Source organism: Amborella trichopoda, chromosome 2 (assembly GCF_054954075.1).
Source record: "Amborella trichopoda isolate Santa Cruz 75 chromosome 2, AtrichopodaSantaCruz75HAP2 v2.0, whole genome shotgun sequence".
Classification (NCBI taxonomy): Eukaryota; Viridiplantae; Streptophyta; class Magnoliopsida; order Amborellales; family Amborellaceae; genus Amborella; species Amborella trichopoda.
The window spans coordinates 50,008,424-50,026,029 of record NC_142337.1 but is presented as its reverse complement, the minus strand read 5'-3'; the positions used below and the strand labels follow the sequence as shown (position 1 = coordinate 50,026,029).

The window sequence follows — 17,606 nt, the reverse complement described above, 5'->3', positions numbered from 1 at the left end:
AAATGGCTAACAAAATCCAGATTCGTTTGGTTTTGGATGCAAGAAGGGGCGTAAAAAAAGAACAAAAGAAAAAAAGGAGGACCAAAATTACAAGTGCTAGAAAAGAATGTTGACCATGTTAACTGAAAAAGACATTGACCAGTTTGGATTCTGACTATAAAATTTTCAATTAGAGAAGTTCAAATTGAGCAGATCTATGAAGGCACGAAGCTCTTGAAAATGGACGGTCTAGATAATACATTGCAAGATGTACTATTTTTAAGATTTAGAAATCTTTTCTTTTGTATTTATACATCCTGTTGTCGGGATGGTCATTTAGATGTTATTCCAACTAAACAACCATTTTTAGAAGAGCACCTTAATTCTACATTTGAAGGTGTCAACCTTATACGAACTTTTTCCTTAATGCATCACACAGAGTCCAGTTGTCTCGTTACCGACTAATGCCACAACACAGACGAAGCAAGTCAACTCAATAGTTGCCCAAGCAACTTAATACATGGCCCACTGAACTTGGAAATTAAAGGAATTACTAACTAATAGAGAGAGTGCGAGAGAGAGAGAGGTCGCTCGTCATCTTGTAAACTCAAACTTTCCACTTTTCGGTCTATTTAATCTTTCAAAATGCGGGATATGGTTACAAGCATAATAATAGCAATTGAAGATATACAAGTCTCTTAGATTGTCCACCAAAATCATGATTGCGTAACTTTTTTCCTTTTTGACAAGTTGATTATCAATAAATAGAGATGTGGTTACAAAGATAAAGGAAATATAAAAATACAATCAACATGTGCCCTTTTGCTAAATAGTCAGCCCTATCATTCCCCTCCTTATATTATATACATGGTTGAAAGTAACCACTATCATTCCCCTCCTTATATTATATACATGGTTGAAAGTAACCACTCGATTCTGATAAATGTCTATACTTCCAACCAATACTATTTTAAATTTAAAGGGGGTTTACTCAACTCACAGCACCAATTCACACAACGATCCTTTCATCAACTTTAATCCATGTAACATAGTTAACATTTTCGCATGATTTTTTGTAGCTATCCCACATGGTCCAAAAGAAAGAGAAAATCTCCATACCCAAAAGATCCCTAACTGCACCACCAAAATCTGTTCGGCCTGGATTCCCAAAAGAGTTGTCATCAAAGTTAAGCTTGACACATTTGTGGAGGGGAGGAGTCTATCTACTTCTAATTGTAGGCCGGTGTACCTACTGATGTATCAAATCATGAAGATTGAGAAAAACATCTATCTTTGATACACCAAAACCTTATTTTGTATTAGAGAACTAGAACCACACATTTTGAATAATCTTGTCCTTAACACCAACCATCTCTAAACTCACTCCTTCAAAAGTGTGTCTATTCCTTTCAAGCCATACCTTTCATAAAATCGAAGCTTTGAAAACAAATATCTAGCTTCAGATGGCGATGCACAAATTTCTGCAAACAAAAGCATTGTCCAAGACCTCTTATGAAAATAAGAGTTATCGATTAGAAGGGGCAATGGACCATAGCAACATGAGCAACAAAGCGTATGACTCATACTCGTCTTAAGCAACACCATAATTAGCACATAAATAACTTAATCCCCATGCATATAATATTAAATGCTTTGATCTCATATATCCTATATCATTTAGCCCTTAAGGATATAATGATTCTAACAAGTGGGCATTACCAACAATCCTACAAAAGGTTCACAAATTGCTAGTTACTAGGAAGGGTGCAGTTGGCATACGGATGCATCCGTAGCTGTAGAGGTAAGGTGCACATTCAAATTTTATCATGGAATATAATTTTGATGTAAAATATTTTTAGGATTATCTCAAACTCTATTTTTATATCTAATTATAAAATTTTAAATTTAAAAAATGGTTAAAATCAAGTAGATCTATAAACAAATGAAAATCTTGAAAATGGACGTGTAGATAATATGTTGTAAGATGTACTATTTCTGAGACTTAAAATCTTTTTATTTCCATGGTCATACATCTCGATATCGAGATGATCAATCAAAGAGTTTTTCAACATTAAAACTACTTTTTTTGATGGATTTTTGAGGTGCATCTGTAGTTCTACATTATAAGGTTGCATCCTTATATAAACTTTTTCCTACTAGAAATCCATGGAGCAATTAATATCTCATGTTATTTATTTTGGATGCATTTGTGGTAGTCAACCAAATGTGTGATATGCTGCTCAGAAAAAAAAACTAGGCCCCTAAGGGACTAGCTAACCCTAAAAAAAAAAAAAAAAAAGAAAAAAAACAAGCACTCCCCCAAAGAATGAAGATTTATGAAAGACGGAAAATACGAAGTCCTAATTGATTTTGTCCTTGAGTGAGATAGAGCAAACATAGTGGCCATTGCATACAATGAGACCATTTTACCTCCGGTCAAAGGAGGTCATAATTACTTATGCAATGAGACCATTTTACCTCCGGTCAAAAGAAGTCATAATTACTTATAATCATAGTTGTTGAAAACGTTTAGGAACCCAAACGTTTTAAGAACAAAAATTGCAGCGGGCTAAAAAATTCCTTAGGAATCTGTATAGGAAATGGATAGGTAATATAGCCATTCTAGCCTATTAAGAGATTAGATAAAAAATGATCTTCAAAATATTAACATTGAAAAAATAATTTTTAAAATATTCAATAGAAAATTTACGATTTTTATATTATTTAATTCTTATCGCATTCAGTATTATTTAAAATTGATACCCTTTTTCAGCATTATCATTAGATCTACATATAAAAAATAAGAGAGAGAGAGAGGGAGAGAGAGACCTTGAGAAATTTGGAGAGAAAAATAAGAATCTTAAGAATTTTAACGCAAACTGCTGTTAATTATAACTTGCTTTGAATAATATTCCCACTGAGAAATTATTTGGAAAAAAAATAAAAGTATTTAATTTAAATGAAAAAATCTTGAAAAAATACTAATGAAATGCTTAAACCACTTCAAAATAACAGAAAATCAAACTTAAGTACCTCACCAATTATTTTGAGAGAAAAGCCAAAGCTGTTGCTATTCCGGGTTGAAACTAGAGGTGGCATTAGACCTAACGGGTAGACCGACCTCGGGTCTGGGTATGGGTCTAAATTTTGGACCTGAAAATCTAGACCCGAATACTATTCAGGTCCAGGTCTAGCTAGACCTAACCCGAATAACATAGGTGTGCGTAGGTATTCATAAAAGTTGCCAATAAGGTATATGCTGGTAGAAACAATTAAGAATGTGGGTATTCATAAATGTTGTGCAATATTGATGTTACCAATAATTTTATGGGTATTGGCAATGGATCCGATCAGACTCGAGATTGAACGAGTAGACCCGACCTCGGGTCCGGATATAGGTGCAAATTTTGGATCCAAAAGGTCGGGTCTAAGTCCAAAACCTAGACCCAAATACTATTCGGGTCCGGGTCCAAGTTCAACCGGATCCTGCCAGGATCAAAGCCATTGCCACCCCTAATTGAAATCCTGAACAATGAGGGCATGCTGTTGGTAATTTAACCACTTAAGTTACTCAAGCTAAATAACCTGATTAACCTTGCTTGTTTCACATTTCATGCTTTTTTCACAATTCATTTTAGGTTTGGAACCTTCTGACTTCGTGAGTTGAGCCCTATTACCAAAATTCCCTACTTATTACAGGTTCCTAACCTTGAATGAGAATTTTCATGTAAAAACAGGTTTGGAAAGAGGGACTTATACATTTATTTGGACAAAATTCTTGGTGATGCAACAATATGATTTGGACATGCTTTTGACGAAATTCTATATGACGTGCCTAAATGAAAAGATTTTAAAGAATAAACACCATGTTGGTAAAATTTATTTAACCACTTAATTGATTTTGAGAAATTTATTAAAATACTATTGAGAGATAAAGTATTTAATATTTTATCCATTTACAACTATTCCAACTCAAGACCATATGTTTTTTTATAGGTATTTTAAAATTAAATATCCAAATATAGGTAATATATTGAATGTTCATCTCATAAGTAATTTGATAAAATTCCTTTGATTTTTTAGATGATTTAATCAACATGATGGCTTCATTATTTATGAAGACCTTGAGTCCTCTAACTAAGAAAGGGTAGAACTTTACCTATGAACCTTCCCAGTCCTAGCATTTTAACTCAAAAGCATGGAATCTCAAGGCTTTTCTCCTTGTTGTCTTCAAGTGGTTTGGAGCTTCATTTAAAAGGCAAAAGTGCAACAGATTTATGCCTTATACTAAAGTAAGGTGCACCATAATAATTTATCAAAAAAAAGTTGTTTTGACACTAGAAAACCCCCTGTTGATCATCTTTGCTTCACGATGTATAGCGGTGAAAAAATAAGGATTTCAAGTTCTAAAATTTATACATCTTGTAACATGTTGTCTGGAATATTTATTTTCAAGATTTTCAGGTGTTTATAGTTCTACTCAATGTACATCATTTTTTAGAGTTTAACATTGGGTGCAGTTTTGCATAGAGCCGAGGTCCTAAACAATCAAATTAGGGCCCACCTTCAAATAGTGTCGAGAAATATGGTTTCAATATTACAAATCTTTGTGATATCCCTAAAATATATTTTCATATTTAATTAAAAAATTTAAAGCTTAAAAAATAGTGTAAATCGAGCAGGTCTATAAAAACTTAAAAATCTTGAAAATTGACAGTCCGAAAATGTGTTAAAAGATTCACTATTTCTAAAACTTGAATTCCATTTTTTTCTCATGTCCATGCATCTTGATGTTGAGATGATCTACTTTAGGATATTTGGGCAAAACAACCTCTTCTAGTGAAAGTTTTGAGGTAGGCTCTAATTTGATTGTTTAGAGCCTCAGCTCTATGTAAACTTTTTCCTTTAAAAATTTACATTTTATTTAAGGTTAATACCTTATACAAACTACTCCCAAATGTAAATGTTTGTTAGTTCATGTAGAATCCAACTTAAATTTGTAATAGGCAAGAGTCAGTATATGCCTTCATAAACAGCGCTCTAGTGGTTCACGTCCAGCAAATATTCATCTTCATTCATTCACTCGTATGCTATAATACAAGTTTATTACATGCTCCTCTAGGTATATGTCCCCTCTAGTGAAAAGTTATATCTAGAACTCTTAGAAGTATTTTATAGTAGGGTGCGATTTGTATAGAGTCTGGCTCTAAACAATCAAATTAGAGCCTGCCTTCAAATAGTGTCGAGAAATGTGGTTTCAATACTAGAAATCTTTGTGGTAGCCTTAAAATAAATTTTCATATTTATTTATAAATTTTAAAGCTTAAAAGACAGTGTAGATCGATAGATCTATGAAAACTTAAAAATCTTGAAAATTGATGGTCCAAAAATGCGTTACAAAATACCGTATTTCCAAAACTTGAAATCCATTTTTTTTATGTCCATGCATCTTGATGATTAATTTGAGGATATTTGGTGATGAAAACAACCTCTTCTAACGAAATTTTTGAGGTAGGCTCAAATTTGATTGTTTAGAGCCTCGGCTCTATATAAACTTTTCTCTTTAAATTATCATATTTTGGAGATATAACCTCCTAGACCTAGTTATCAGTCTTAAGGCTTGGCAATGGGCCACGGGGCTCAGTTCGGCCTGGTATGCCCGGCCCTAAAAGAGTAGCACTTGGGCAACAAACTGTGGCCCGAGGGCTAACTAGGGCAAGTGCCCGCCTGGTTTAGTCCAACCTGGCTATCTTTTTTTCTTTTATTTTTTATTTATTTTTGGCCCGACACGACCCTTGCCATGTTGGGCCGCACCGGGCTTGGGCCGATTGTATGGGGACAAGGGCCGCGCCAGAGCCAGGCTAGCCTGGCCTGTTGTCACCCTTACCGGTCCTAAGAAAAATGAAAACGAATGGAGAAAAAGCTACGCAATTTATGTCTTGGATATATATTGTCCACCAAATCTTAAGTGTAAAGAAACTTTTTTTTTTCTTTTTTGAATTACTCACATGGTATATCTAAATCAGATTCCAAAATTTTAAATTGAAAAATACCTAAATAGATCATTTGCATGCGGGTTGAAGTGCACAATATGCTCCCACAAGAGAATGTAACAAAAGCTCTGTATAATTTGTTTTTATATTGGAAATGATATGTTCCCTATAAGGTGCAAGTATTTTTATGGTTAGCTATCCAAAATAAAAGTTTGATTGTGGATAATTTGATTAGGAGGGGTAAAATTTTACCTAACATTTGTTTGATGTCCAAAGCGGATGAGGAAACTGGAGATCATCTATTCATCCACTGCCACATTGCCTCCAGAATTTGGTAGTATTTATTTGGTTTACTTGGCGTTCATGCTTCACTGCCTTTTTACCTTTCTGTGAGTATTTTGGTTTGGCAAAATAGTGAGGGGGGCAATGTTATGGGAAATTTGGAAGGAAAGAAATAGGCAGGCTTTTGAAGGAGATGGTCTATCTTTTGATAGATTGTTCAGCAACGTCAAATTGTCTATTTGGTCATGGTTCTCGGTTACTAAGGAGCGTTGATGGATTTTACAACCAGATGTTATGTTGAATTACTGAATTTATTTTTGATGGGTAAAGTAAAGATGAAACCTAGGAGTATTTGGGTGGCACCAAAGAGTGGGGGTTTTAAGTTAAATTTTGACGGGAGTTATTTAAGTAATCTAGGTTTGGCAGGCATTGGGGGTATGCTGCGTGACTGTTTGGGAGAGGTCATCTTCTCATATGCTAACCCTATTGGTTTAGCCACGGCTAACCAATCAGAGTTATTAGCTTTGCTCCAAGGAATTAAAATTTTTATCTCTAGAATCCTTGAGAGTAGCTGCATTATTGACGGGAACTCTTTGAATGCAATTAGATGGTGCAAGGAGCTGTGTACTCCTCTAAACTGAGGTCTAGTTGGTTGCAGATTATGGATTTGGTGGCTCCACTCTCAATTTCGTTTTGTCATGTTTATCGTGAGGAGAATTCTTTGGCAGACTCTCTTGCTAAAGGAGGGGTTTCATTGCTCGCTCTAGCTATTTCTTCTGATATAATTTCTTTTGAATAGATTTGTTTAATAAAATAAGGAATATTTGTCAAAAATATATATATATATATATATTGGGAGCCAATATTTCCACCTTTCTAAAATAAAGTTTTTTAACCGTCTATGCAGGAGAGTTAGTTTCCAAAAAGAAAAAGTTTATATAAATTTGTAACCCTACTTGAGGAAGTAAGGTTGCTTTAATATAAACTATTTATTTTATTTGGACAGCATAGATTTGACACTTAAAAAAAAAAAAAAAAAGCTAATTATGATTTTTTTTAAAAGATGTATCAAATCTCCAATAAATTCATTAATTGAAAGTCATTTATTTCAAAAGAAATCATAGTACTAAGATCATGAAAGTAAAACTCCTGTATGGCTTGTGCATATGATTTTTCTTGAAAACTCCGCACACCTTATAGCATCGAGCTACAAGAAGAAAATTAAATGACAAATAAAAAGGAGCTATTACAACATACCTTAAAAGATGAATATAAGCTTGGTCAAACTTCATGAAATTGGATACTGTATCTGCACAAATATAATATAATAATGAAAATATTGCACAGAAAAATAAATAATAATTTGAAAATAGAGAGCCCAATTATGAAAATCTGAAGTAATAAATAAGAAATTGTATAAAAATAAGTAAAAGAAAAAGAAAATTGAGTTATATAGAAGGGCAGGTTCTCATGGGATTGGGAAAATGGAATCAAGGAAAATGAAGTAGGTGAAGGCATGTGTGCATGTGTGTGTGAGTTTATGTGTCTATGTGTACGTGTGAAGAGAGAGAGTAATGCTTATATGAATTTGGCCACAGATGAATAAAAAATAGAGATATAGGATACTATGCATATTATGTTTATCTATATTGGTTACATGTTGAAAAATCGGAGAGAAACGTGGTTAGAAAGAGAGAGAGTATGGCATGAGAGAGTTAGAGAGAGATAACCGGCTTATTTTTCGGATACCGTTATTGTTTTTTTTCCGAAAAAAGAAGTTCACGATCCATGGGCCTTCTACCTCCACGTGGCATTACTTCGTCGGGCTTTCGCCTATTGTGTAAAATTCCCTACTGCTGCCTCCCGTAAGAGTCTGGGCTGTGTCTCAATCCCAGTGTGGCTGATCATCCTCTCAAACACGGTTAGAAAGGGAGGAGTTAGAGAGAGAAAGTCATTAGAGAGACATGTCACATTTAAAGAAAGAAACGAGTTAGAGACAAGGTAGGAGGTAGAGTGTTCCTTCGGTCATGTATATAGAGAGTGTAATATGGAGGCAGATGGATATATAGAGAGTGTAATATGGAGGCGAATGGATTAGCTAAATCAGGAGTAATTGTTGATAGTTGAGCAGTTGTGTAGCCTCACGTGTAATTTGTTTTGCGGGAATTTTTTGTAATTTTTTAATTTCTGGTTGTTTGTATGAGCCTTTGATGTAAAGTGATCTACAGGAAGAAATAAAATTGTTACTGTTTCTCAAAAAAAGAAAAAAGAAAAAGAAGATTAGTATTGTTGGAGAGGATTTAGAAAGAAGGACATGGTTAGAGAGAAAAAACTTAAAGAGAGTTAGAGAGAGAGAAGGGATAGTTACTGATTACTACTCAAAAAAATATAGGAGAGAGTGAGAGAGAGAGATGGAGAGAGTGGATACATAAAACAAAAAAAAGAAATCAAGTATGGAACTTAAAAAAATAGGATAAGCGAACTTCACGGCAGATGAAAGCTGCAAGTTCTCATTTTTTGAAAACCAAGAACTTCCTGAAGCCAGTTTCCTGTGGCACTTAGGTAGATTTATTGAGTAAAAAGGGGAACCTAATTGTTAATGGGAAAAGTTTATATAGAATCAAGGCTCTAAACAATCAAATTTGAGCCTACCTCAAAAATTTTGCTAGAAGAGGTTGTTTTGATGCTAAATATCTTCAAATTGATCATCTAAGCATCAAGATGCCTGGACATTAGAAAAATATGGACTTCAAGTTTTGAAAATAGTGTATTTTGTAATGTATTTTTGGATTGAATCGTCAATTTTCAATATTTTCAAATTTTCATAGATCTGATCTACGTTATTTTTAAGCTCTAAACTTTACAAATAAATATGAAAATATATTTTAAAGCTATCATTGAAACCACATTTCTCGACATTATTTGAAGATAGGCTCTAATTTGATTGTTTAGAGCCTAGGATCTATACAAACGGCACCCATTGTTAATATATGCATTCTTTGTGAAGGTTATAAAGAAATGGGCTAGCATTTATTCCTCGACTGCTCATTTACCTACAAAATTTGGGAATTTGGACGTGGGCTTTAATTTGCTGGGATTTTCCTTAAAATTTGCTGGGATTTCACAATATCTTGACTTACCTTTTTAATAAACAATGGGAAAAATAATTTAGAAATCTTTTCGGGAACGATTCTATGAGAGATCTAGAAAGAGATGAACAAAAGGGCATTTGAAGGTGGTTTAAAGGATTCTACATAAGGTTTAGTAATGGGTGCCTGTCAAGAAGTTGTGACGTGGGAATCTTGAATCAGATATAATTTGCAATCTCAAGGACTCCTCATGGTTTGACAAAATTAAATTTCGATGGAAATTCTTTGGGAGACCACAAAAATGCTGGCTTTTGTGGTTTGATTTGAGACCATATTGGAAATATGGTGGTTAGATTTTCACAGGGCCATGTGGTGTAGCAATGGCGAATGAGGTGGAGGTGATGTCTATTCTACTGGTATTAAGAATAACAGAAGAAGATTTTAGTTGTAATATGGTGCTAGTTGTAGGGAGTTCCATATATGCAATTAAATGATGTTAAAAGTGAATAGAAAATCCCCTGGTAGTTAAGAGCAATGGTTTTTGAATTCCAGAATATTTGTTCAACATTATGCTTAGGATATTGCCTTTCTAAGGCTTATGGATTAGGATTTTTAAGTTAGGATTTGGCTTAGGGTTGACTCTCCTAGGGTTTTCTACCATTTCCTAGCTCTATGGTTTCTTTAGTATAAGGGATTTTCTATCTAATTTCTAAGGAATTTCTCGTCGATTTTATCTTTAAAGGTCTCTTAGGCTTAAAGATCCGAGTTCTAAAAGACAGTAGACGCGGGTTTACATAGGCTTCTAATTAGGCTCTAATCTAATTAGGATTAAGACTTACAACTAGTTTAGGATTAGGATTTCTAGTTAAAACTCGGTCAAAATTTTGCTCAAGTTGATCCAGAATGACTTGGATCTTTGACCACAACAATGACTCAAACTCCAGAGAATTTCTAAAACCTTTTGGAAGAATATAGAGGCAGCAACGCATACTGCTAGTCCCAAACTCTCCTCTAGATTGGTCAGGATCTCCCACTGTATTCAGTGGTGGCAGTCCAGCTCGTGAAGAGTCTCAAGTTTTTTAGAGGAGACTCAGTATCCATTAATCAATATGAATATACAAGTTTGTCTTAAATAGGCAAATACAGATGACAATAATATAAATAAATCATACACATATACTATACACAGACTTACCATAAAATACAAGATATTCTACCTATCATTCTCATATATACTGATTACAACATACACCTTCTATATTAACCTGGTAGACAATATATATGTTCTTTTCATACTCCCTCTCAAACTTAAATGCTATGAAAGAGCAGTTGGAGTTTGAACCCTAAGTTGCAAAAGTGAGCAGTTGAATCTTTAGGCGCATAGCATGACCAGTAAAAGCAATGGTTGCCATGCTCAAATTGCTTGATTAACAAGCAAATAAGAACAACAAAATAGGGGCAGACTCAAGCAATGACAGATCAACAACCCTAAAAAATAGAAGGCTTGAATAGAGTAGGCTTGAGCAACAGACAAAAACTTCAAATTTTCTCTAGAGACAAAAAAACAACCGAGTTAGCCAAGAAAACACAATGGCACTTGGAAGAGCCAACAGAACTATGTGCACATCCGTAATCGATTCAGTAGCTCGCAGACAGACATACATGATCGAGTAACATAACAACATACTCGATCACACCTAAAAGAAGAAGATCGAGTAACAAAATAACAGACTTGATCTCACATGAATGAAAACAACAAAGATAAATCTGATTGTGATGCCATGTGAAGAGTCTCAAATTTTTCAAAAGAGTTTCAGTATCCATTAATCAATATGAATATACAACTTTGTCTTAAATAGACAAATACATATGACAATAACAAAAATAAATCACACATCTATACTATACCCAGATTGACCATAAAATACAAGATATTCTACCTATCATTCTCATATATTCTGATTACAATGTATACCTTATATATTAACCTGATAAACAATATATACTTTCTTTTTACACCGTTGAATTTAAACTTGATTTGGGGCTCAATGTTCAAATTTTCTAACTTTCTATATTGTTTTGGATAAGTCTAGATCAATCAGGATATCTTTAATGGGATTTAATGAGATTTAGGTTCTTCTGACTAGATTTAGATTGGTTTAGTGGTTTTCCTAGGAATCATGGACAAGGAGTATGCTGCACTAAGTTTTACTAGTCTAGTACGGTCCCTATAGTCGAGGATTACATGTTTCTAGAAATTCCCTCAACTAAAATTCAAGAGGTGTTAACATGTTCCCCATAAGAAATGGATAAAACCTAATTAAGTCTTTAGAATTATGACTCCGCCCATGTTTTTTATGGATTTAGGAAACAAATCACATAATAAATTATTATTGAAAAATGCATAGACCTATTTCCTTTACAGTTCAAAAATGGTATATGATGATCCCAAAAGGTAAAATGAATAATTTAAAATATCTTCAAAAAATACTATTTTAAGTTTCGATGTTTATTTATTTTATCAAATTCATAATGGCCAGTGTGGGGATTATCTGAACCCTGAAGTTTCAGATCCGGATTCCATTTCTAACATAAACATTGGGTGGGACAGGACCAATAAGAAATTGTCTTTATATCGCATAGACCTTTCGAAGAAAAGGCCCTCTTCTCATGGTGCTCTTATATAAATATACCACTTTATTTATCCTAGTCATCAAGCAAAGTTGAAATTACCTACACACATTGGACCCTACACACATTGGACCCTACACTTACCACGCCATGCTAGTGCTTTAGTAATGCTTATCCCACTCATGTCAATATTTTTGTTGGCAACAACATTTTAGGACTGGTAATGGGCAGGGCAGCCCAGCCCCGCCCAGTCGGCCAAAGCCTGTACGGCCTCCGGCCCTAAAAAAGTAGTGCCTGGGCTACAAACAGTGGTCCAAGGACCAGGCTAGGGTCAACAGCAGCCTGGTTTCGCCCTGCTTGGCCCTATTTTCATTGGCGGCTTTGGGGCAGCCCCATAGGATGAGGGCCGGGTCAGGACCAAGGGCCACGGCTGGTGTGGCCGAGACCCGGCCCATTTGCACAATCACAAGATTCCACTCCTCCTCCCCCCTTTGAGTTTTATAAATGGCTTTAAGAGCAGCCTATACTGTCTATACTTTTTGGATAGCAAAAACATGCCCTTGAAAGATAGCAGCAGAGCAGGATAAATGTGAGGCTCACACAAGTGACTGCTTTCAGTTATTATTTTATATATATTTATCAAAAATCAGCATACCATATTAGTAGTGGGTGCCACTTCAAAAGGTTCCCTGTACTAATCTCTATCTCTATCTCTATCTGTCTCCCTCTTCCCTTCCCTCCCCTCCCCTCCCCTCCCCTCCCCTATAAATCCAAGCTAAGGTTGGCGAACATCAAATTACAACTACTACTTTCCTTCTCTCCCCTCTCTCTCAAAGAAAGAATGGCTTACAACACCACCACCTTGCTTTTATCATTTTCTTTGTTCATTGTCATTGTGATAGTAGCACCCTCTCAGGTATGTCCATGATCAAACCTCTTATATATATATATATATATATGGAAAAGTATTCATCTTTAATATAACGCAGTCACAATTAATCTTAATCATTGGATGTGAAAATAAATTACGGCATTTATTCTATCGACCAAGCTCAAACTTCAATTTTTTTTTTTTCGAATTTTATGACACACCTAATCTATTAGATTTCACATCGATGGTTGTACCTAATTGGCGGTGGTATTGTGCATGTATGTAGGGCTCGTCAGTGAAGGAGGCAAAAGTGCAAATAGTGTTCATGGAAAGATATCCGCAGGTAATAGAAGTGCAGCAGCACTTGCGTGCCTTGGCTTCTATACTTGGGAGGTTAGCGACGTATCAGCCATCTCTTCACTTTATTTTTTATTTTTTAATTTTTTTAAGTTGAAGGGTAAGTTATTAGAGATTTGGGCCTAACTCTTTTGATGATGAGGATGGTGTTAGAGACTTTATCATAAAGCCCGATGGTTATTTTCCACCCCTTTGCATCATGCACCGATGGACTCCCGTCTATTCACTTGATGCACTGGAGATGAGAGAGAGTCTAGCTTTGCCTAATGAACATTTTGGAAACCCCTTCGATACCCTAATGAACCTAAAGTGTGTGTGAATCTCAGAGAGAGAGTGAGAGAGAAAGAGGGGGGAATCGAGAAAAATATTAAAAACAAAAACTATGCTCCTTTAAGTCATAGTTTATTTCTACTCCCTTTGATAGATGACCTAGTTGGAAGGATTTTTTCAATTTGAAATTTTGGAAATCATCTAAGAATCACTAGATGATTATTCTCAAACGCAACAAAATTTGAGTTTTTTAACACTTAAATCGTACCCTCTAAAAATTGAACGGTTTCTATTCAATCTTGAGACATTATTTTTTTTTAAGTTCTTAGATAGTGCAATTAGGAAATTATTTTTTATTAAGATTAATATATGTATTAAAGATGTTATATGCCCTAATTTTGAGGTCCTAAAATTAATTCTAAATGGGTTTTATCCGCGAGAGTCAATGAACAATATACTTCCGAGGGAGTAGAATATCTTCTGAAAACAAAAAACAAAAAAAAAAAAGAAAAAGAAAAGAAGAATCATAATATAGTGAAAGGAGAAATGACGGTAGATCTCATATTCTTTCCTTTTTTTAAAACCGAAATAGAATGTGGCCTCAATTTCCCGAAAAGATAAACAATGGCAACCTTAATTTGAGTTTTTTTATTCATTAGAAATTGGCTTATTAGTACAGTATAGACCAAACAACCAAGATGGAAAAAGAACATGACAAACCTGATTTTTCTCTTAAACAAATTAAGAATTTGATAGAAGTAGAGATTTGATGAACCCGAAACCTTTTATATATATATAAAGAGAGAGAGAGAGAGAGAGAGAGAGAGAGAGAGTAATCATTCTATGAGACCACCTTCTAACACCCATGTATGTAGGATCTCAAAAGATCACCATTAAATTTGGTACAGATCTCTAGAAAAGTTATCACATGAGTGTAAGACTTGACTTTTCTCGAGATCTGTATTAAATTTAATGGTGAACATTTGGAGTTCTACACATATGGGTGTGGGAAGATCTCATAAGATCTATATATATATATATATATATATATATATGATAATTATTTTCAAAAACCAAAAAGGTTTTTGATACGCGACAGTCTACATTCAATTTTAGGAAGTTATTTTTTTTCAGTTTCACAAAATGCAGTTGAATTTTCATTTTCTTTTTTTGTTCTTTTGAAGTTAATGGCCGGGTTAAAGAGGATACATCCCAATTGGAATCCAAAAAACATTTTATATTTAGTGTTAGCCAAAGGACCCAATGAACAATTTACTCCCAAGGGAAGGGGATATCATTTGAGATAAATAAGTAGCTCCTAGTTTATTTTCTATCAATAAACATCAAAAAAAGAAGCAATCGGATATTAAAATCTCTCCGATTTAATGACAGTGAAGAGGCAGCGCGGAAAGCCATCATATATACATACAAGAACACCATCAATGGTTTCAGCGCCATGCTCACTGACTCACAAGTTGCCGCTCTTTCTAGTAAGTCAACTTAAACGACGAAGTATTTTCTGTTTTTTTTGTTTTTTGTTTTTTTGTAGTACAGGATTCGGTTGCTTACCTATAGTAAGAATGAAACTCAAAATGTTATTTTGAGTTGCCACAATAGCCTAACCATCTAGCCTTGAGCCATTGTTAATGACGAAGTGCTATATTTTGCAATCTCAAAATCCCAGATTCTTTTACCATATTGAGACTACATTGGGTCTTTATTACAAAATATTCAGTAACCTGAAAATTTGTGAGAAAGAACAAAGTGACTATTTGTTCATGTATGAATGAATAAGTACATGTAGGTTACCTTTCTATATAGCGCCACCAATGTATAAAACATATGAGGCTCCTATTCTTACCTAAATAAACAGTTGAGATAACTTCAGTTATAATGTCAAGAGGTTTAGAGCATCTTCCCTTCTCATAATCATAATAATAATAATAAAATATTTTCTGTAATAAAAATGATCAATGTGCTCTTGTAACCCAAATTTCATCTCATAATGTTGTGTAAAATAAATAAATAAAAAAAATAATGTGAACCATCATATCAAAGAATAAAAAAGATGATCAAAAGATTGAGGCTAAATTGTGACATTATGACTGAAGCTATCCTAGCCATCATTTCAAGTCGGATGGCCGAGACGTATTTTATGTAAAGGTGCAGTATGTATAGAGCCGACGCTCAAAACAATCCAAATAGAGCCTACCTTCAATAGTGTCGAGAAATGTGGTTTTAATACCGGAAATCTTTGTGATAGCTTTAAAATATATTTTCATTTTTAAATATAAAATTTAAAGCTTCAAAAATGGCGTAGATCAAGTCGAACTATGAAAACTTGAAAACCTTGAAAATTGACGGCCCAAAAATGCATTTACAAGATGCACTATTTTAAAATTTTGAAATCTATTTTTTTCTTATGTCCATGCATCTTGATGTCGAGATGATAAATTTGATAATATTCGGACATCAAAACAACCTCTTCAAGTGAAATATTTGAGGTGAACTCTAATTTGATTGTTTAGAGCATCGGCTCTATATAAACGTTTTCCTTTATGTAATCACAATTGAAGGAATAGAAAGGTTTCCATCTTATCGACACTCTGATTTCAATCATGTTGGTTTTTACCTTATCTTCACATCTCTATTTTTGCCATCCCCATCCTTCTATAGCGTTCCGTGGCACTTTCTGCCCAAGTTGCAAAGATCCAAATAAACTTACAACAAATCAGCTAAAATGACATAAAATTTCCGATGCTAGCTCAGATATCATCGTCTGAATAAGACCATTTATTTTTTAGTACAAAGAGATCACAATTATTTATAACCATCGGATGTGAAATCTAATATCTTGGATGTACCATAAAGTTCGCAAAAATTATTTTGAACTTTGAGCTTGGTTGATGCAATAAATGCAGCTACCTAATTTCACATCCAATGGTCAAGATTAATTATGATCACCTTGTATTAAAGATAAATGGTCTCATTGTATACTTTTTTCATTACAGAGTCTCATAACAAGTTCCATAATCAAATATATTAGGGCATAATATAGATTAGGCTTTTATGACCAGCTTTAAGAAAAGAAAACTAACCTTGCAGAGCAGCCTGGAGTGCTTAAGGTTCTCCCAGCTCCATTGTATCCACTTCCACAAGGGCAAGACCCATCATTATCAAGTCCATGAAGGCCACAATAACACTGCAAAGCACCCCAACTTCAACCATGAGCATGTTATGTAATATAGTATGTATATTATGTAATGATGTATGTCTTCCTACAAAATGGCTTATCACTTAAATCTCAGTAGGTTTTCTGGCACAAATCGCTTTGATACACAAACCTGAAAGAGGGCAAACAAAAGAGGCCTTTAGAAAACAGGCTCTCTTTAGAAATCAAAACAAAAAGGGCCTTCAGAAATCATAATAGATAAATATGAGTATTTATCTCAAAAGAACTAAATTTGAGGAGAAAACGGCACTGATTAATCAGATAAATCTCAAGTGTTTTGCGAGAGACAGTGCAGTTGCTTTTTCTTTCTTTTAGTGAGTACTGGTTTGCTAGAAAAGAAAATAAAAAATACTTGATTCTACTATTTCATGGCATTTAAGGGCCATCATAATGGGGAAATTTACATACAAACTGGAAATATTTCTAGCATTACGATATGGTCCACATTTTCACAAAATTTATGTGGAAGTCCTACTTTCAAGCTCTTCTTTCTTCCAATATTGCCCGCATCCAATGATAGCAACATCAGGACCGCTTTTTTTATTTTAAGTGGAGGGTTGTCCGTAAGGTTGGATCATTTTAGTGCCGGTCTAATGTTTTAAATATTGAAATACCCTAAAGTTGGCATTCCCTCACTTTGTGTCGTTACGTTTGAAACATCAGGCTGACCTTTTTTTTTGTGCTTTCGTTTAAAACCTTGTTCAACATTTCCAACATCTTGCCAGATGTTTCAAAGACCGGTTTTTTGGTCACAAGAAAAAGTCAGATGTCAGCAATATCAAACAGTGTAAGAAGAAAAAAAAATACATTTAACTATTATCCAATGTCACAAATATCCACTCAGAACTAAAGAAAGATTTCAAAGTGAGGAGTTGTTCGATATTTGACATACTTGACTAAGA

At 34.3% G+C, this 17,606-nt stretch overlaps 1 protein-coding gene and 1 long non-coding RNA gene across 3 annotated transcripts; one reads left to right on the top strand and one right to left on the bottom strand.

The window, feature by feature from the left end:
- Nucleotides 1-12,263: 12,263 nt before the first annotated feature.
- On the top strand, nucleotides 12,264-16,798 carry LOC105420430 (subtilisin-like protease SBT3.11). 2 transcript variants are annotated; one of them, XM_011624033.3, is made up of 4 exons: nucleotides 12,264-12,890; nucleotides 13,132-13,238; nucleotides 14,865-14,962; nucleotides 16,578-16,798. In XM_011624033.3, the coding sequence occupies exons 1-4, from the start codon at nucleotides 12,816-12,818 to the stop codon at nucleotides 16,658-16,660; spliced, it is 363 nt and encodes a 120-aa protein (XP_011622335.1). In that variant the 5' UTR covers nucleotides 12,264-12,815; the 3' UTR covers nucleotides 16,661-16,798. The 2 variants fall into 2 exon arrangements, with proteins under 2 accessions (XP_011622335.1, XP_011622336.1); XM_011624034.3 differs by having other exon boundaries at nucleotides 12,419-12,890; nucleotides 16,583-16,798.
- On the bottom strand, nucleotides 15,246-16,674 carry LOC148783304 (uncharacterized). Its single transcript, XR_016049482.1, has 3 exons — nucleotides 16,571-16,674; nucleotides 16,105-16,164; nucleotides 15,246-15,333 (listed from the first exon to the last, which is right to left on the bottom strand). It is a non-coding gene; the product is annotated as an uncharacterized LOC148783304 (long non-coding RNA).
- Nucleotides 16,799-17,606: the final 808 nt, after the last annotated feature.